The 21303-nt window shown below is 45.6% G+C and overlaps 1 protein-coding gene across 2 annotated transcripts in view; it reads right to left on the reverse strand.

The window, feature by feature from the left end:
• LOC311145978 (connector enhancer of kinase suppressor of ras 1-like) overlaps positions 1-9000 on the reverse strand; it is a 91427-nt gene extending 82427 nt beyond the window's left edge. The window contains exon 1 of one of the 2 annotated variants that reach the window (XM_084182391.1): positions 8857-9000. In XM_084182391.1, coding sequence (XP_084038517.1) covers positions 8857-8908 — 52 coding nt within the window. In that variant the 5' untranslated portion in view covers positions 8909-9000. The remainder of the gene's footprint in view (positions 1-8856) is intronic. The other variant, XM_084182390.1, reaches the window with a different exon arrangement.
• Positions 9001-21303: the final 12303 nt, after the last annotated feature.

Consider the following 21303-nt stretch of genomic DNA (forward strand, 5'->3'; position numbering starts at 1 on the left):
CGACTTACAGTTAGTGAGTGCATACATTTTCATACTGGCCCCCCGTGGGAAACGAACCCACAACTCTGACGTTGCAAGCGCCATGCTCTACCAACTGAGCTACAGGGGACTATTTTGTATAAAGTCTGCCCAAATGTGCCGAATTTGTCAAATGATACATTTAAGTACATAACTATAGAGAACATACAAAAAATGATATGGTAATACAAAATGTAAGTTTACACACTCCCAGGAATGTCATACATGATGGATCATTAGCTTCTACACATCTAGATGGCCGGGTGGGGTGGGTGTGGAGCCAGAGACAGCAGGGGTTCAAACTGTAGAACCCAGTTCCTACATTTGAATATGTCTCTGTCCTTGAAAGTTTGCGGTTATTTACAACAGTCATGCTAACCAACCGTTCCTTTACGGGACACCGATCCCGTAGAGGTTAAAGGAAGCCTCTCCAACAAAATCCAGGTTGTCAGGTATTCCCCAGGGCAGCCGTCTAGGACCCTTACTTCTTTCAACATTTACTAATGACCTGCCACTGGCTCGGAGTAAAGACTGCGTGTCTATGTATGCTAATGCTTCAGCACTATACACGTCAGCTACCACAGTAAGTGAAGTCACTGCAACACTTAAAGAGCTGCAGTCAGTTTTCAGAATGGGTTGCAAGAAATAAGTTAGTCCTAAATATTTCAAAAACTAAAAGCATTGTATTTGGGACAAATCATTCACTAAACCTCAACTAAAGCTTGTAATAAATAATGTGGAAAATGAGCAAGTTGAGGAGACTAAACTGCTTGGAGTAGCCCTGGATTGTAAACTGTCATGGTCAAAACATATTGATGCAATAGTAGCTAAACTGGGGAGAGGTCTGTCTACAATAAAGCATTTCTCTGCCTTCTTAACAACGCTATCAACAAGGCAGTTCCTACAGGACCTAGTTTTGTCGCACCTGGACTACTGTCCAGTTGTGTGGTCAGGTGCCACAAAGAGGGACTTAGGAAAATTGATTTTTTTTTTAACCTTTATTTAACTAGGCAAGTCAGTTAAGAACAAATTCTTATTTACAATGACGGCCTACACCGGCCAAACCCGGACGACGCTGGGCCAATTTGTGCGCCGCCCTATGGGACTCCCAATCACGGCCGGTTGTGATACAGCCTGGAATCGAACCAGGGGGTCTGTAGTGACGCCTCAAGCACTGAGATTAAGTGCCTTAGACCGCTGCGCCACTCGGGAGCCCTTGAATGTACACAGAGAGCAAACATTAATAATATGCATGACAATCTCTCCTGGCTCAGCTCAGACACGATGCATACCCCACAAGACATGCCACCAGAGGTCTCTTCACAGTCCCCAAGTCCAGAACAGACTATAGGAGGCGCACAGTACTACATGGAACTCTATTCCACAACTCATGTAAGAAGTAAAATCAGATTTAAAAAACATAAAAATACACCTTATGGAACAACGGGGACTGTGAAGAAACACACACAGGCACAGACACATGCATACACACACACAATAACATACGCTCTATACACACACGTACACATAGACTTTGTGTTGTTGATATGTGGTAGTAGAGTAGTGGCCTCAGGGCACACACTTAATGTGTTGTGAAATCTGTTGTGAAATGTAATGTTTATTGTACTGTATATACAGTACATTTGGAAAGATGTTTCTACAACTTGATCAGAGTCCACCTGTGGTAAATTCAATTGATTGGACATGATTTGGAAAGGCACACACCTGTCTATATAAAATGTCCCACAGTTGACAGTGCATGTCAGAGCAAAAACCAAACCATGAGGTCGAAGGAATTGTCCATGGCGCTCCAAGACAGGATTGTGTCGAGGCACAGATCTGGGAAAGGGTACCAAAAAATATCTGCAGCATTGAAGGACCCTAAGAACACAGTGGCCTTAATCATTCTTAAATGGAAGAAGTTTGAATCCACCAAGACTCTTCCTAGAGCTGGCCGCCCGGCCAAACTGAGCAATCGGGGGAGAAGGGCTTTGGTCAGGGAGGTGACCAAGAACCCAATGGTCACTCTGACAGAGCTCCAGAATTCCTCTGTGGAGATGGGAGAACCTTCCAGAAGAACAACCATCTCTGCAGCACTCCACCAATCAGGCCTTTATGGTACAGAGGTCCTCTGTAGCTCAATTGGTAGAGCATGGCGCTTGTAACGCCAGGGTCGTGGGTTCGATCTCCGGGACCACCCATACGTAAAAATGTGCACACATGACTAAGTCGCTTTGAATAAAAGTGTCTGCTAAATGGCATATTATATTGTATTGTATTATATTATATTACAGAGTGGCCAGACGGAAGCTACTCCTCAGTAAAAGGCATGTGACAGCCCACTTGGAGTTTGCCAAAAGGCATCTAAAGGACTCAGACCATGAGAAACAAGATTCTCTGGTCTGATGAAACCAAGATTGAGCTCTTTGGTCTGAACGCCAAGCATCACGTCTGGCCAATACCATCCCTACGGTGAATTATGATGGTGGCAGCATCTTGCTATGGGGATGTTTTTCAGCGGCAGACTAGTCAGGATCAAGCGAAAGAATAACAGAGCAAAGTACAGAGAGATCCTTGTTGAAAACCTGCTCCAGAGGACCTCAGACTGGGGCGAAGGTTCACCTTCCTTTAGGACAACGACCCTAAGCACACAGCCAAGACAACGCAGAAGTGGCTTCAGGACAAGTCTCTGAATGTCCTTGAGTGGCCCAGCCAGATCCCGGACTTGAACCGGATCTAACATCTCTGGAGAGACCTGAAAATAGCTGTGCAGCAACACTCCCCATCCAACCTGACAGAGCTTGAGAGAATATGCAGAGAAGAATGGGAGAAACTCCCCAAATACAGGTGTGCCAAGCTTGTAGCGTCATACCCAAGAATACTCGAGGCTGTAATCGCTGCCAAAGGTGCTTCAACAAAGTACTGAGTAAAAGGTCTGAATACTTATGTAAATGTCATATTTCCGTTTTTTGTTTCATATAGATTTGCCAAAATGTCTAAAAACCTGTTTTTGCTTTGTCATTATGAGGTAGTGTGTAGATTGATGAGAAATGTAAAAAAAAATATATATATATATATATATATATATTAGAATAAGGCTGTAACGTAACAAAATATAGAAAAAGTCAAGAGGTCTGAATACTTTCCGAATGCACTGTAACTGCCTTAATTTTGCTGGACCCCAGGAAGAGTAACTGCTGCCTTGGCAACAGCTAATGGAGATCCATAATAAATACAAATACAAAGTCCAGTTGCGGTAGTACCATTATAATAATTACCTGTTTTTGCTCCCTGAAACAAAAAAGCATATCACAATGTTCACAATCACATGGTCTACACATTGGCAGGTGCTCTGCTGATCATAACAGAATGAACTGAGATTAGTAGAGTGATTGCACAGAATTCTAGCCTTTGAAATATATTTTAATCTTTCCTAATAAAAAGGGGCTATTGTGGGAAGTATTATTTTAGCTATAGGGTAAAGTTAATTCATAAAAACAGGGCAAGGGTAGTGACATTCTTTTGTTCATGTTTTTCTTTGTTTACATTGCAAAAGATGATCAAAATGCTATTATTACCATATTGCAATGGTATGAATTGAGTGCAGACCTTTTTGGAACATTCTAATCATTGAATGGGAAACAGTTGTAAAATGTGTTGCTGAACCATTAGAAAACATAGCAATACTGAATGCACCTCATACAATCCAAGCTGGATGAAAGGCCAAGACATCAGGGACTGCCCTTTGACATTATGCACCCCCTGGTGTTTCTCTCTTTCAAGTCAGACATGATGATAGAGGGATAGAGGAGATAGTCAAGGGTAACTGCATATAGAATAGCAAACTCAAGCAAACAGCAACATTTGCTTAAAATAAAAAAAACTCACTGCACAATGCCTCGCCTCTATCTGACCTAAATATGTATATGAAATAATGTATGTATGTGTAAGTGGAGGATGCTGAGGGGAGAACGGCTAATAATAATGGCTGGAACAGAGCCAATGGAATGGCATCAAACCATGTGTTTGATGTATTTGATGCCATTCCACCTATACCACTCCAGCCATTACCACGAGCCCTTCCTCCCCAATTAAGATGCCGCCAACCTCCTGTGGAATGTTTGTAACTGTCCGTAGAACCTTTTTTTGGTTCTATTGTTCTAATTTAAAATGTGTGTAGTTCTGTCCTTGAGCTGTTCTTGTCTATTGATGTTCTGTATTATGTCATGTTTTATGTTTTGTGTGGATCCCAGGAAGAGTAGCTGCTGCTTCAGAAACAGCTAATGGGGATCCGAATAAAACACTAAATACCTGGAGTGTGTCTGAAAGTGGGCGTTGTGAAATAAGTGGGAGGATAAACATACTGTAAGTGGGTGTCTGGAAACCTAACACTCAATTGGGCAGATTGGTTGCCACTCAAGACCGTTTTGCATTGCTGCTTCCTTGTAGCATTTTAGCTAAGTCTAAACTTAACCTCATTCTCCTAACCTGTCACGTTAATTCCCATACTTGGAGATAGAGGAGAGAGCCTATGCCTGAGAACTCATACTGAATTTAATTCCGCTGCTATATCTATCGCTTCATTAACCGTTAGTGGGCGTGGCGTTTGGGTAGCCAAGCAAAGACCCTACCCTTTACAAGCCCAATGGCATATAGCCTACTGTAAATGCCAAGGTCTTCTTATATTTTTACTATATCAAAAAGAGTGGATTTGCCTTTTTAGTGTTTATTAATCTATTAATGCTATTTGCCCTCATTGTCATCCGACAGGTGGTGTCACACCTAGGCATCGCTCGTCCCTCAACCGACAGTGCAGGCCGATTGGTCGCACTATCTGACGTAAGACATCGATTTGCCCTATAACATTTCCTTTCATGACTACACACAGGCTACTCAAAGTAAAGGGGCAGTGACTTCTGCTTGATTGAAGCTTTGTAACAGAGCTCAGACCAGGTCACCATAACCTGCAATGGGTCAAGAGGCTCTAGTCTAGTAGTCACTGGAGTGTGGAGGTCATTCAGACCTGGCTACTATTGGTCCTTTTGCCCAATTTTTTTTACATTTTCGTCATTTAGCAGACGCTCTTATCCAGAGCGACTTACAAATTGGTGCATTCACCTTATGATAGCCAGTGGGACAACCACTTTCAAATATATATATTTTTTTTAATCTTTTTTATTTTTTGGGGGGTGGGGTAGGGGGAGAGTAGAAGGATTACTTTTATCCTATCCCAGGTATTCCTTAAAGAGGTGGGGTTTCAAGTGTCTCCGGAAGGTGGTGATTGACTCCGCTGTCCTGGCGTCGTGAGGGAGCTTGTTCCACCATTGGGGTGCCAGAGCAACGAACAGTTTTGACTGGGCTGAGCGGGAACTGTGCTTCCGCAGAGGTAGGGGGGCCAGCAGGCCAGAGGTGGATGAACGCAATGCCCTCGTTTGTGTGTAGGGACTGATCAGAGCCTGACGGTACGGAGGTGCCATTCCCCTCACAGCTCCGTAGGCAAGCACCATGGTCTTGTAGCAGATGCAGGCTTCAACTGGAAGCCAGTGGAGTGTGCGGAGGAGCGGGGTGACGTGAGAGAACTTGGGAAGGTTGAACACCAGACGGGCTGCAGTGTTCTGGATGAGTTGTAGGGGTTTAATGGCACAGGCAGGGAGCCCAGCCAACAGTGAGTTGCAGTAATCCAGATGGGAGATGACAAGTGCCTGGATTAGGACCTGTGCCGCTTCCTGTGTAAGGTAGGGTCGTACTCTGCGAATGTTGTAGAGCATGAACCTACAGGATCGGGTCACCGCTTTGATGTTAGGTGTTGTCCAGGGTCATGCCAAGGTTCTTTGCACTCTGGGAGGAGGACACAACGGAGTTGTCAACCGTGATGGCGAGATCATGGAGCGGGCAGTCCTTCCCCGGGAGGAAGAGCAGCTTCGTCTTGCCGAGGTTCAGCTTGAGGTGGTGATCCGTCATCCACACTGTTGTGCACACATTTGTTTACATCCCTGTTAGTGAGCATTTCTCCTTTGCCAAGATAATCCATCCACCTAACAGGTGTGGCATATCAAGAAGCTGATTAAACAGCATGATTATTACAGGGGTGCACCTTGTGCTGGGGACAATAAATGGCCACTTTAAAATGTGCTGTTTTGTCACACAACACAAATCCACAGATTTGGCATGCTGACTGCAGCAATGTCCACCAAAGCTGTTGCCAGGAAATTGAATGTTAATTTCTCTACCATAAGCCACCTCGTTTTAGAGAATTTAGATGTACGTCCTACCGGCCTCAACTGCAGACCACGTGTATGGCGTCGTGTGGGCGAGTGGTTTGCTGATGTCAACATTGTGAACGGAGTGTCCCATGGTGGTGGTGGGGTTATGGTATGAGCAGGATTAAGCTATGGACAACGAACACAATTTCATTATTGATGGCAATTTGAATGCACAGAGATCCTGACGCCCATTGTCGTACCAATCATCCGCCGCCATCACCTCATGTTTCAGCATGATAAAGCACGGCCCCATGTCGTAAGGATCTGTACACAATTCCTGGAAGCTGAAAATATCCCAGTTCCTCCATGGCCTGCATACTCACCAGACGTCACCCATTGAGCATGTTTGGGATGCTCTGGATCGACGCGTACGACAGCTTGTTCCAGTTCCCGCCAATATCCAGCAACTTCGCACAGCCATTGAAAAGGAGTGGGACAACATTCCACAGGCCACAATCAACAGCCTGATCAACTCTATTTGAAGGAGATGTGTCGCGCTGCATGAGGCAAATGGTGGTCACACCAGATACTGACAGGTTTTCTGATCCACGCCCCTACCTTTTTTTTTAAGGTATCTGTGACCAACAGATGCATCTGTATTTCCAGTCATGGGAAATTACTTTATTGAATTTATTTCAATTGACTGATTTCCTTATATGAACTGTAACTCAGTAAAATATTTTAAATTGTTGCATGTTGCGTTTATATTTTTGTTCAGTATATAACTGCTTTGTTGTGAAATACTGTAAAAGAGTCTCCACAATATACACTACATGACCAAAAGTATGTGGACACCTGCTCATCGAACATCTCATTCCAAAATCATGGGCATTAATATGGAGTTGGTCCCCCTTTACTGCTATAACAGCCTCCACTCTTCTGGGAAGGCTTTCCACTCAATGTTGGAACATTGCTGCAGAGACTTGCTTCCATTCAGCCACAAGAGCATTAGTGAGGTCGGGCACTGATGTTGGGCAATTAGGCCTTGCTCACAGTCGGCGTTCCAATTCATCCTAAAGGTGTTTCGATGGGGTTGAGGTCAGGCCTCTGTGCAGGCCAGTCAAGTTCTTCCACACCGATCTCGACAAACCATTTCTGTATGGACCTCACTTTGTGCATGGGGGCATTGTCATGCTGAAACAGGAAAGGGCCTTCCCCAAACTGTTGCCACAAAGTTGGAAGCACAGAATCATCTAGAATATCATTGTAAGCTGTAGTTTAAGATTTCCCTACACTGGAACTAAGGGGCCTAGACCGAACCATGAAAAACAGCCCCAGACCATTATTCCTCCTCCACCACACTTCACAGTTGGCATTCGGGCTGGTAGAGTTCTCCTGGCATCTGCCAAACCCAGATTCGTCCATCGGACTGCCAGATAGTGAAGTGTGATTCATCACTCCAGTGCAGACATTTTTGGAACATTCTAATTATTGAATATGGAAAATATGCTCTTATGAACAAAAACGGCCTACAAGCAAATTAAAAAAGTGTGTGGAACTACGTACCCATTCAAGCTTGAACTGTTGTGTATAACAGATTGTGGCAGTTTCTCAGACTGTCAGAGGCATTTCTGAGTAACTGGACTAGTTTCTACTCGCTGAAAATGATGGCTGCAGTATTTGGGTGTAATTTAGACCCATTTGGCAATTTTTAGGGCCTTCCTCTTACACCGCCTGGTATAGAGGTTTAAAAAAATTAATAAAAAAACTGCACATTCCAATAGTTCCACATAATCAATACATGTAGAAAGTGATATACTGTACTTGCGCTTTAGTCAACCTGTCCTTCTTGTGGATTTAGTAGGCTTCAAAACACACAAGGACATTAGGCAATGTCTGATTAATCAGGCTGTGATACACAAGTCATTTGTTTATAGCCTGACACTAATGCCTGTAAAACCAAGCATGGCATGAAAATTGTATATTCTGAATCCGGGAGAATGGAGAACAATCTACATATTTTTTTGTGTGAATTTTAGATTTCTTTTGAAGATTGAAATGCGAATTTAAAACAATTCACACAAAATGTGTCAATTGTTCTCAATCCTAATAATATAACATGTTCATTGTCATGGCATGTTTTGTTTAATAGCGATTGACGAGAAAACCCGAATATCCAATATAAAAGTAATTTTAACTTGGAGCCGAACCGAACCATATCCCAACTGGCACTCTAAAAAGTCGGGTAAATAATACTTTTCAGTGGCTACTTTGTCTCAAATGTCAAGGATTTGAAGGACAAACCGCACATACAACCGGTAGAGTATATTTAAATGTAGGCCTAATTGTATTTAACATTCTGGCTCGTAAGAAACATTTAAACGATTTTGCAGGCAATAGTGTCCGGCTAGGCTATATTTATTATATACCAATTAATTGTGTATTACAGCCTGATCAACCAGACTTGACCCCTATCAATTTAACTTCCTCATTCCACCTACACCTCCCCTTCCCTTCCCTTCCCTTCCCTTCCCCTCCCCTCCAAGAGGATTCGTGGCGCTTCTATTTACGGCTACCTTTGTGAAAACCGAATTAAACTCACCTGCCAAAAAACAAACCGCCAAATATAGCCTACCTTTGAGCCAGTCGCTCACTCTCTCCTTGCTCCACGACGTTATAGGCTGCATGCTGGAAGTCCTGGGAACGTTGATGAAGTTATTCCCAATCGAATTCTTCAACAGACTCTACTACTCGGGATCAGAGGAAGGAACATTTCATCCTGATGATGGGCACTCCCATTTACAGGTACAAGTCCCCGGCGAACCAATAGCATTAAGCTGTCTGCCTGTGATTAAGACGCGCATCATTTTATTTACACTCACGTTGGAGCGGTGGGAGTGGTAGAGTAGAATACTGTTAATCTAAAAAAAAAAAAATTCAAACTTTAGCCTACATAAATTGATGAGGGATTTTTTTATTTTTTTATTTATTTCACCTTTATTTAACCAGGTAAGCCAGTTGAGAACAAGTTCTCATTTACAACTGCGACCTGGCCAAGATAAAGCAAAGCAGTGCGATAAAAACAACACAGAGTTACATATGGGGTAAAAAACATAAAGTCAAAAATACAACAGAAAATATATATACAGTGTGTGCAAATGTAGCAAGTTATGGAGGTAAGGCAATAAATAGGCTATAGTGCAAAATAATTACAATAGTATTAACACTGGAATGCTAGATGTGCAAGAGATTATGTGCAAATAGAGATACTGGGGTGCAAAAGAGCAAAATAAATAACAATATAGGGATGAGGTAGTTGGGTGGGCTAATTTCAGATGGGCTGTGTACAGGTGCAGTGATCGGTAAGGTGCTCTGACAACTGATGCTTAAAGTTAGTGAGGGAGATAAGAGTCTCCAGCTTCAGAGATTTTTGCAATTCGTTCCAGTCATGGGCAGCAGAGAACTGGAAGGAATGGCGGCCAAAGGAGGTGTTGGCTTTGGGAATGACCAGTGAGATATACCTGCTGGAGCGCAGACTACGGGTGGGTGCTGCTATGGTGACCAATGAGCTAAGATAAGGCGGGGATTTGCCTAGCAGTGATTTATACCGAAAGCATTGCAACGAGTAGTGAAGGCTGGTCTTTATTTGTCGTCTTAATCCTTATTCCAAAATGCTTTGCTTTTGGGAATAGGCATTGTTTCTCAAGAGTGGTTAGGAGTTTTTCCTTTTTTAGCAACAGTGAAAGAGCCAAGTATAATGCAGCAACTATTTAAACTAACTATACTACTAGCTTTTACTCTATATAACTATAGTTTACCATTGCATGTGAGTTGTTTTGGTGAATTATTAATATTCCAATAAAAATAGCATTAACACAAACTATGCATAAAGTAGGCTAACAGACAGGCTTCAGTTAGGAACAGATGATCAACACATAAAACATATTTAATACAATCTGAGTATCATATCCAATAATGCACAAATGGCATTAGTGTAGAAAATAACATTATTGGCTTTCTTTTTGGTGCCTGTCTGGTTACAGTTGAATAGTTTGACTTGGAATAGTTAGGAAGCAGTTGTGAAATGTGTTGCTGAACCATTAGAAAACATTGCAGTACTGAATGCACCTCATAAAATCCAAGCTGGATGAAAGGCCAATGCATCTGAGACTGCCCTTTGACATTTTGCACCCCCTGGTGTTTCTCTCTTTCAAGTCAGACATGATGATAGAGGGATTGCGGGATTGAGGAGATAGTCATGGATAACTGCTACCAGACGAGCTAAATTACTTCTATGCTCGCTTCGAAGCAAGCAACACTGAAGCATGCATGAGAGCATCAGCTGTTCCGGACGACTGTGGGATCACGCTCTCCGTAGCCGATGTGAGTAAGACCTTTAAACAGGTCAACATTCACAAGGCCGCAGGGCCAGACGGATTACCAGGATGTGTACTCCGAGCATGCGCTGACCAACTGGCAAGTGACTTCACTGACATTTTCAAACTGTCCCTGACTGAGTCTGTAATACCAACATGTTTCAAGCAGACCACCATAGACCCTGTACCCAAGAACACTAAGGTAACCTGCCTAAATGACTACTGACCCGTAGCACTCACGTCTGTAGCCATGAAGTGCTTTGAAAGGCTGGTCATGGCTCACATCAACACCATTATCCCAGAAACCCTAGAACCACTCCAATTTGCATACCTCCCCAACAGATCCACAGATGATGCAATCTCTATTGCACTCCACACTGCCCTTTCCCACCTGGACTAAAGGAACACCTATGTTCATTGACTACAGCTCAGCGTTCAACACCACAGTGCCCTCAAAGCTCATCACTAAGCTAAGGGCCTTGGGACTAAACACCTCCCTCTGCAACTGGATCCTGGACGCCCCCAGGTGGTAAGGGTAGGTAACAACACATCTGCCATGCTGATCCACAACACGGGCGCCCCTCAGGGGTGCATGCTCAGTCCCCTCATGTACTCCCTGTTCACCCATGACTGCATGGCCAAGCACAACTCCAGCACCATCATTAAGTTTGCCGACGACACAACAGTGGTAGGCCTGATCACCGACAATGATGAGACAGCCTATAGGGAGGAGGTCAGAGTCCTGGCCGTGTGGTGTCAGGATAACAACCTCTCCCTCAACGTGACCAAGACAAAGGAGATGATTGTGGACTACAGGAAAAGGAGGACCGAGCACGCCCCCATTCTCTTCGACGGGGGCTGTAGTGGAGCAGGTTGAGAGCTTCAAGTTCCTTGGTGTCCACCTCACCAACAAACTATCATGGTCCAAACACACCAAGACAGTCGTGAAGAGGGCAGGACAAAGCCTATTCCCCCTCAGGAGACTGAAAATATTTGGCATGGGTCTTCAGGTCCTCAAAAAGTTATACAGCTGCACCATCGAGAGCATCTTGACTGGTTGCATCACCTCCTGGTGTTGCAACTGCTCGGCCTCCGACCGCAAGGCACTACAGAGGGTAGTGCATACGGCCCAGTACATCACTGGGGCCAAGCTTCCTGCCATCCAGGACCTCTATACCAGGCGGTGTCAGAAGAAGGCCCTAAAAATTGCCAAAGACTCCAGCCACCCTAGTCATAGACTGTTCTCTCTGCTACCACACGGCAAGCGGTACCGGAGTGCCAAGTCTTGGTCCATAAGGCTTCTTAACAGCTTCTACCCCCAAGCCATAAGACTTCTGAACAGCTAATCAAATGGCTACCCGGACTATTTGCATTTCCCCCCCCCCCCCCCCCCTCTTTTTACGCTGCTGCTACTCCGTGTTTATTATCTATGCATAGTAACTTTACCTCTACCCACATATTACCTCAATTACCTCGACTAACCTCTCAATTACCTTGACCTGTGCCCCCGCACATTGACTCTGTACCGGTACCCCCTGTATCTAGCCACGCTACTGTTATTTTACTGCTGCTCTTTAATTATCTTTAATTTTCTTTTTTTTCTTCTTTTTTTCTTTTTACTGATCCATTCTTTACTTAACACTTATTTTTCTTAAAACTGCATTGCTGGTTAAGGGCTTGTAAATAAGCATTTCACTGTAAGCTCTACACCTGTTCGATGCATGTGACAAATAACATTTGATTTGATTTGAATAACAAACTCAAGCAAACAGCAACATTTGCTAAAATTAAATTAAATTTAAAATTTAAAAACTCACTGCACAATGCCTCGCCTCTATCTGACCTAAATATGTAATAATGTATGTATGTGTCAGTGGAGGATGCTGAGGGGAGAACGGCTAATAATAATGGCTGGAACAGAGCCAATGGAATGGCATCAAAACATGTGTTTGATGTACTTGATGCCATTCCACCTATACCACTCCAGCCATTACCACGAGCCCTTCCTCCCCAATTAAGATGCCACCAACCTCCTGTGGAATGTTTGTAACTGTCCGTAGAACCTTTTTTGGTTCTATTGTTCTAATTTAAAATGTGTGTAGTTCTGTCCTTGAGCCGTTCTTGTCTATTGATGTTCTGTATTATGTCATGTTTTATGTTTTGTGTGGATCCCAGGAAGAGTAGCTGCTGCTTCAGAAACAGCTAATGGGGATCCGAATAAACTACTAAATACCTGGTGTGTCTGAAAGTGGGAGTAGCGAAATAAGTGGGTGGATAAACATACTGTACGTGGGTGTCTGGAAACCTAACACCTAATTGGGCAGATTGGTTGCCACTCAAGACCGTTTTGTATTGCTGCTTCCTTGTAGCATTTTAGCTAAGTCTAAACTTAACCTCATTCTCCTAACCTGTCACGTTAATTATCATAACCTGCCACATTAGTTCTCCTAACCTGCCACACAGTAATTATCCTAACCTGCCACGGTAGTTCTCCTAACCTGCCACGGTAATTCTCCTAACCTACTATGTTAATTATCCTAACCTGCTACGTTAGTTATCCTAACCTGCCGTGTTAGTTCTCCTAACCTGCCACAGTAATTCTCCTAACCTGCTACGTTAGTTCTCCTAACCTGCTATGTTAATTATCCTAACCTGTCACGTTAATTATCCTAACCTGCCACGTTAATTCCCATACTTGGAGATAGAGGAGAGAGCCTATCTGCCTGAGAACTCATACTGAATTTAATTCCGCTGCTATATCTATCGCTTCATTAACCGTTAGTGGGCGTGGCGTTTGGGTAGCCAAGCAAAGACCCTACCCTTTACAAGCCCAATGGCATATAGCCTACTGTAAATGCCAAGGTCTTCTTATATTTTTACTATATCAAAAAGAGTGGATTTGCCTTTTTAGTGTTTATTAATCTATTAATGCTATTTGCCCTCATTGTCATCCGACAGGTGGCGTCACACCTAGGCATTGCTCGTCCCTCAACCGACAGTGCAGACGGATTGGTCGCACTATCTGACGTAAGACATCGATTTGCCCTATAACATTTCCTTTCATGACTACACACAGGCTACTCAAAGTAAAGGGGCAGTGACTTCTGCTTGATTGAAGCTTTGTAACAGAGCACAGACCAGGTCACCATAACCTGCAATGGGTCAAGAGGCTCTAGTCTAGTAGTCACTGGAGTGTGGAGGTCATTCAGACCTGGCTACTGTTGGTCATTTTGCCCAATTTGTAATACCAGCATCCCCACTGAACAAAAAAATACAAGGATGATATGTCTTATTTTTGTACTGAGAATGGCAATCGTGTACACTGAACAAAAATATAAATGCAATAAATGTTGGTCTCATGTTTCATGAGCTGAAATAAAATATCCCAGAAATGTTCCATACGCACAAAAAGCTTATTTCTCTCAAATGTTGTGCACACATTTGTTTACATCCCTGTTAGTGAGCATTACTCCTTTGCCAAGATAATCCATCCACCTAACAGGTGTGGCCTATCAAGAAGCTGATTAAACAGCATGATCATTACACAGGTGCACCTTGTGCTGGGGACAATAAAAGGCCACTCTGAAATGTGCAGTTTTGTCACACAACACAATGCCACAGATGTCTCAAGTTTTGAGGGAGTGTGCAATTGGCATGCTGACTGCAGGAATGTCCACCAGAGCTGTTGCCAGAGAATTGAATGTTAATTTCTCTACCATAAGCCAATGTCATTTTAGAGAATTTGGATGTACGTCCAACCGGCCTTACAACCCGCAGACCACGTTGTCCTGGCATCCGCCAAACCCAGATTCGTCCATCGGACTGCCAGATGGTGAAGCGTGATTCATCACTCCAGAGAACGTGTTTCCACTGCTCCAGAGTCTAATGGCGCTCAAGCTTTACACCACTCCAGCCAACACTTGGCATTGCGCATGGTGATCTTAGGCTTGTGTGCGGATGCTCGGCCATGGAAACCCATTTCATGAAGCCCCCGAAGAACAGTTCTTGTGTTGAAGTTGCTTCCAGAGGCAGTTTGGAACTCGGTAGTGAGTGTTGCAACCGAGGACAGACGATTTTTACGTGCTACGCGCTTCAGCATTCGGCGGTCCCGTTCTGTAAGCTTGTGTGGCCTACCACTTCACGGCTGAGCCGTTGTTGCTCCTAGACATTTCCACTTCACAATAACAGCGCTTACAGTTGACCGGGGCAGCTCTAGCAGGGCAGAAATTTGCCGAACTGACTTGTTGGAAAGGTGGCATCCTATGACGGTGCCAGAAAGTCACTGAGTTCTTCAGTAAGGCCATTCTACTGCCAATGTTTGTCTATGGAGATTGCATAGCTGTGTGCACGATGTTATACAACTATCAGCAAAAGGTGTGGCTGAAATAGCCAAGTCCACTCATTTGAAAGGGTGTCCACATATTTTTGTATATATAGTGTATATTGGCTGGGTTTGTATGGAACCGTCATTGGCAGCAGCTTAGTATCCGATTATGGTAGATAAATGGATGCAGGCAATATTTGTTTACTGTTATTGATTTGGAAATGTCAGCACACACCAGCTCAGTTCAACATCCAATAAAAATGGATTGGCTCATGCAATGCTACTACAAACCACCTTCTTCCTGTTACTACACGTAGGCCTATGTCTCAATTGAATTGGCCCTCCCTTTAACGAGTCTGAATACCTATGACACAACATCAAGTCTCGACATGCTGTTTCTGCTCTGAAGCACAGCAAGAGTTACAGTACAACCACAGGCCTCAGCGCAGCAGTCAATGGCTTCCGGTCTCTCACTGCTTTGAAAGTCAATGACAGAGAACACTGTGATAGCAAAACATTGCTTATCATGTTGCAGTCCAACCATGCTCCCTTCATACTCTCTTCAGCCTGCTATCAAGTTTATATATGTCACTTGGTGACGCTTTTGCAAGAATATATACTCTCTCTTCAATGACATTTCCCAATACAACATCACTCTCTGCTCCACTATACATTTTTTAAAATAAAACCTTTTTCTCCCCAATTGGTAGTTACAGTCTTGTCCATCGCTGCAACTCCCGTATGGCCTCGGGAGAGGTGAAGGTCGAGAGCCATGCGTCCTCCAAAACACGACCCTGCCAAGCCGCACTGCTTCTTGACACACTGCTCGCTTAACCCGGAAGCCAGCCGCACCAATGTGTTGGAGGAAACACCTGTACAACTGGTGACCGAAGTCAGCGTGCATGCGCCCGGACCGCCACAAGGAGTCGCTAGAGCGCAATGAGACAAGGACATCCCCGGCCTGCCAAACCCTCCCCTAACCCAGACAATTGTGCGCCGCCTCATGGGTCTCCCGGACGCAGCCGGCTGTGACGCAGCCTGGGATCGAACTCGGGTCTGTAGTGATGCCTCTAGCACTGCAGTGCCTTAGACCGCTGCTCCACTCGGGAGGCTCTACCTTAATAAACAATCAGTAAGTGTGTTTGGGTTTACGTTCATGCTTTTTAGTGTTGATTGGCATCCAGCAATAGTGAATTATTCATAATTAGTGCTCTGCTCTTTGCCACAGAGTCCCTTGGTCGTTGGCTGATTGCACTTGGCTGATTGCACATTCTCCGCCATTGAGCAGCTAATTAATTTGCTCTCAGCTGCAACCCTATTAGGAGAGCAGTGACGCCCGTTGGACTCAGATTAGCAGAGAGTGTAAAGTACTCTACCTGGATGTGATTGATGTGTTTGAGTAGTGATGTGTTTTAGCCACATCATGGTTTTTTGAGGTGATTTTCAGAACTACACTATTAATTAAAAATAGGGCTACCTAGAACTATATTGGTTTATTCAAGCGTCCCTGTAGTGTAGGTAGGAGAACCCTTTTTGGTTATATGTAGAACCTTTTCACCAAATGGTTCTTTGAGAGTGCTGAAGAACCCTTTGTGAACACTAATCTTATTTTAGTTGTTTGTGTGTTATTACATGCCCTCACATGTATTGAATTCTGTGTGTTCAATTGCATTAACATAAACTGCAGCCTAATCGCCTTCCCATGCACTATGGAGTTTATTTGTATTTCTAAGGAATGGCTTCTAAGAAACGTTTAATACTTTACAGGGTCTTTTATTTACAAAATGCAGTGATTTTTTAAAAGTTTTTTTAAAATCACTGAACTGTTTTGAAGATGACCCCCGATGACATCATAGGGGGAAAATTGCAGTTTCCACATAATACTGAAAACATTGAAAAACAAATAGACACTGGAATTGTGCTGAATATAAGTAAGTAAGACTAGCCGTCGCCGTTGGCGTCGGCTAATGGGGATCCTAATAAATCAAATCAAATGTAAGCTTAAAAAGCGGTGAAGTTCCCCTGTAAGCTGCTCTTATGCATGTGTAGGAACATTGTTATTGCACTAATCTCTTGTGGACAGATGCACATAACAAGCTGTCGCTAGATTTTAGTTCTGGGTTGCCGAGACTATAATTACACCTAGTAACACCATAGTATTGCATGTTGTATTTACATAGTAACAATGTTGAAAATTCCCACTACAGCTGGAGAACATGCCACCTTGTATGACAAGTGTAGGCCACCTTATGCAGTATCGCCAAACAACAATTTCCATACATCTCTCTTGATCTTAATTAAACTCAATATGATTAAACTATGGAAGTATCACGCTTCAGGAGAAGACCCAGATGCAGACAGTGTCGCAGTAACAAAAGTGTATTACAAAAAGGGGGCAGGCAAACGACAGGTCAAGGGCAGGCAGAAGTCAGTAATCCATATCAGAGTCCAAAAGGTACAGAACGGCAGGCAGTCTCAGAGTCAGGGCAGGCAGAGGTCAATAATCCAGGGTGGTGTGACAAGGTACAGAACGGCAGGCAGGGTCAGGGCAGGCAGAATGGTCAAAACCAGGAACTTGAGAAAGACAGGCGCAAGGGGGAACCCGCTGGTAGGCTTGATGAAACAAAACTAACTGACAACAGACAAACAGAGAACACAGGAATAAATACACTGGGGATAATGGGGAAGATGGGCGACACCTGGAGGGGGGTGGAGAAAATCACAAAGACAGGTGAAACAGATCAGGGTGTGACAGGAAGTGCTGTCTGCATTTCCAATACTGCTAGATTACTGCAATGGTACAGTGAGGGAAAAAAGTATTTGATCCCCTGCTGATTTTGTACGTTTGCCCACTGACAAAGACATGATCAGTCTATAATTTTAATGGTAGGCTTATTTGAACAGTGAGAGACAGAATAACAACAAAAAAATCATGAAAAACGCATGTGAATAGTGTTATAAATTGATTTGCATTTTAATGAGGGAAATAAGTATTTGACCCCTCTGCAAAACATGATTTAGTACTTGGTGGCAAAACCCTTGTTGGCAATCACAGAGGTCAGACGTTTCTTGTAGTTGGCCACCAGGTTTGCACACATCTCAGGAGGGATTTTGTCCCACTCCTCTTTGCAGATCTTCTGGCTAGGCCACTCCAGGACCTTAATGTGCTTCTTCTTGAGCCACTCCTTTGTTGCCTTGGCCGTGTGTTTTGGGTCATTTTCATGCTGGAATACCCATCCACGACCCATTTTCAATGCCCTGGCTGAGGGAAGGAAGTTCTCACCCAAGAATTGACGGTACATGGCCCCGTCCATTGTCCCTTTTGATGCGGTGAAGTTGTCCTGTCCCCTTAGCAGAAAAACACCCCCAAACCATAATGTTTCCACCTCCATGTTTGATGGTGGGGATGGTGTTCTTGGGGTCATAGGCAGCATTCCTCCTCCTCCAAACACGGCGAGTTGAGTTGATGCCAAAGAGCTCCATTTTGGTCTAATCTGACCACAACACTTTCACCCAGTTCTCCTCTGAATCATTCAGATGTTCATTGGCAAACTTCAGATGGCCCTGTATATGTGCTTTCTTGAGCAGGGGGATCTTGCGGGCGCTGCAGGATTTCAGTCCTTCACGGCGTAGTGTGTTACCAATTGTTTTCTTGATGACTGTCAAGGGGTGCTGAAGGTGGGTGTGGTGCATGAATCAAGCGCAGGACGCAGAAGCTCAGTCCAAAAGACTTTAGTGCAATATTCACGTAGAAAATAAGCACAATAAGCCCGAAGGCGAAATAACGGCGCACACAGGCGTCAAACAAACGGCGCACTAACGTGCGAAAAACCTCTCCAAAACACTGGAGGGAAGTACGTAGCTCCAACACGAAACAGAAGAGCAATCACACACAAAGACAAACACACACAACGAGAACTAAATAGGACACTAACGAGGACTAACAAGACACAGGTGTACAACATCAAGACAAAACCAAACGAACATGAAACATAGATCGGTGGCAGCTAGTACTCCGGGGACGACGACCGCCGAAGCCTGCCCGAACCAGGAGGAGGAGCAGCCTCGGCCGAAACCGTGACAGTACCCCCCCCCCCCCCCCCCTTGACGCGCGGCTCCAGCCGTGCGCCGACCCCGGCCTCTGGGACGACCAGGAGGACGCGGAGCAGGGCGCGCGGGATGGTCCCGGTGGAACTCCGACATGAGAGATGGATCTAGGATGTCCCTCCGCGGCACCCAGCACCGCTCCTCCGGCCGTACCCCTCCCACTCCACGAGATACTGGAGACCCCCCATCCGGCGTCTTGAGTCCAAGATGGACCGAACGGTGTACGCCGGAGCCCCCTCGATGTCCAGTGGGGGCGGAGGAGTCTCCCCTATCTCATTGTCCTGGAGTGGACCAGCTACCACCGGCCTGAGAAGAGACACATGGAACGAGGGGTTAATATTCTTATACTCAACAGGTAGATGTAACCTATAACACACCTCGTTCAATCTTCTCAGGACTTTAAAGGGCCCCACAAACCGCCGACCCAGCTTCCGGCAGGGCAGGCGGAGGGTTAGGTTTCTGGTAGAGAGCCAGACTCGATCTCCGGGTGCGTACACCGGCCCCTCACTGCGGTGGAGATCGGCGCTCGCCTTGTGACGAAGGACGGCCCGCTGCAGGTGGACGTGGGCAGCGTTCCACGTCTCTTCCGAGCGCCTCATCCAATCATCCACCGCAGGGGCCTCGATCTGGCTCTGCTGCCAAGGTGCCAGAACCGGCTGGTAACCTAACACACATTGGAAGGGGGTTAGGTTGGTAGAGGAGTGGTGGAGAGAGTTCTGGGCCATCTCGGCCCAGGGAATGTACCGTGCCCACTCCTCCGGCCGGCCCTGGCAATACGACCTCAGAAACCTACCCACATCCTGGTTGACACATTCTACCTGCCCGTTACTCTCCGGGTGGTACCCTGAGGTAAGGCTAACCGAGACCCCCAAACGCTCCATGAACGCTCTCCAAACACGGGAGGTAAACTGGGGGCCTCGATCAGACACTATATCCTCGGGTACCCCGTAATGCCGGAAGACGTGGGTAAATAGGGCCTCAGCGGTCTGTAGGGCAGTAGGAAGACCCGACATAGGGAGAAGACGACAGGCCTTAGAGAACCGGTCCACAACGACCAGGATGGTGGTATTCCCCTGAGAGAGGGGAAGGTCTGTCACAAAATCCACCGAGAGGTGGGACCATGGTCGTTGTGGAACGGGCAGGGGTTGTAACTTACCCCTGGGCAGATGTCGGGGCGCCTTACACTGGGCGCACACCGAGCAGGAGGAGACATAAACCCTCACATCCCTAGCCAAAGTGGGCCACCAGTATTTAGTGCTAAGGCAATGCACTGTCCGGCCAATACCCGGATGTCCAGAGGAGGGTGACGTGTGAGCCCAGTAAATGAGTCGATCCCGAATCTCGAGCGGAACGTACCTCCGACCCTCAGGACACTGTGGAGGGCTGGGGTCGGTACGCAACGCTCGCTCGATTTCGGCATCGACCTCCCACACCACCGGTGCCACAAGGCAAGACTCCGGTAGTATGGGAGTGGGCTCAACGGACCTCTCCTCCGTGTCATACCGCCGGGACAGCGCATCTGCCTTACCATTCTGGGACCCAGGGATGTACGTGATTTTAAATACGAACCTGGTGAGAAACATACTCCATCGAGCCTGGCGAGGGTTCAGTCTCCTCGCTGCCCGGATGTACTCCAGGTTCCGATGGTCAGTCAAAATGAGGAAAGGGTGTTGAGCCCCCTCAAGCCAATGCCTCCACACCTTAAGGGCTTGAACTACAGCTAACAGCTCCCTGTCCCCAACGTCATAGTTACGCTCCGCCGGGCTGAGCTTTTTTGAGTTAAAAGCACAGGGGCGGAGTTTAGGTGGCGTGCCGGACCGTTGAGAGAGAACGGCCCCTATACCAGCCTCAGACGCGTCTACCTCAACCTGAAAGGGTAATGCGGGATCCGGATGCGCCAGCACCGGAGCCGACGTAAACAGGTCCTTCAGTCTCCTAAAGGCCCTGTCCGCATCAGCTGACCACTGCAGGCGTACCAGACCCCCTTTCAGAAGGGACGTGATGGGAGCTGCCACCTGTCCAAAACCCCGGATAAACCTCCGGTAGTAATTCGCAAAGCCCAAGAACTGCTGCACCTCTTTTACAGTGGTTGGAGTTTGCCAATTACGCACAGCGGACACACGATCCACCTCCATTCTCACCCCTGACGCGGACAACCGATAACCCAAAAAGGAGACCGACTCCTGGAAAAACAGACATTTCTCTGCCTTGACATATAGGTCGTGCTCCAACAGCCTCCTCAATACACGACGCACCAGGGTTATATGCTCGGCTC

This window comes from Coregonus lavaretus (genome assembly GCF_964263955.1).
Source record: "Coregonus lavaretus genome assembly, chromosome: 18".
Taxonomy (NCBI): domain Eukaryota; kingdom Metazoa; phylum Chordata; class Actinopteri; order Salmoniformes; family Salmonidae; genus Coregonus; species Coregonus lavaretus.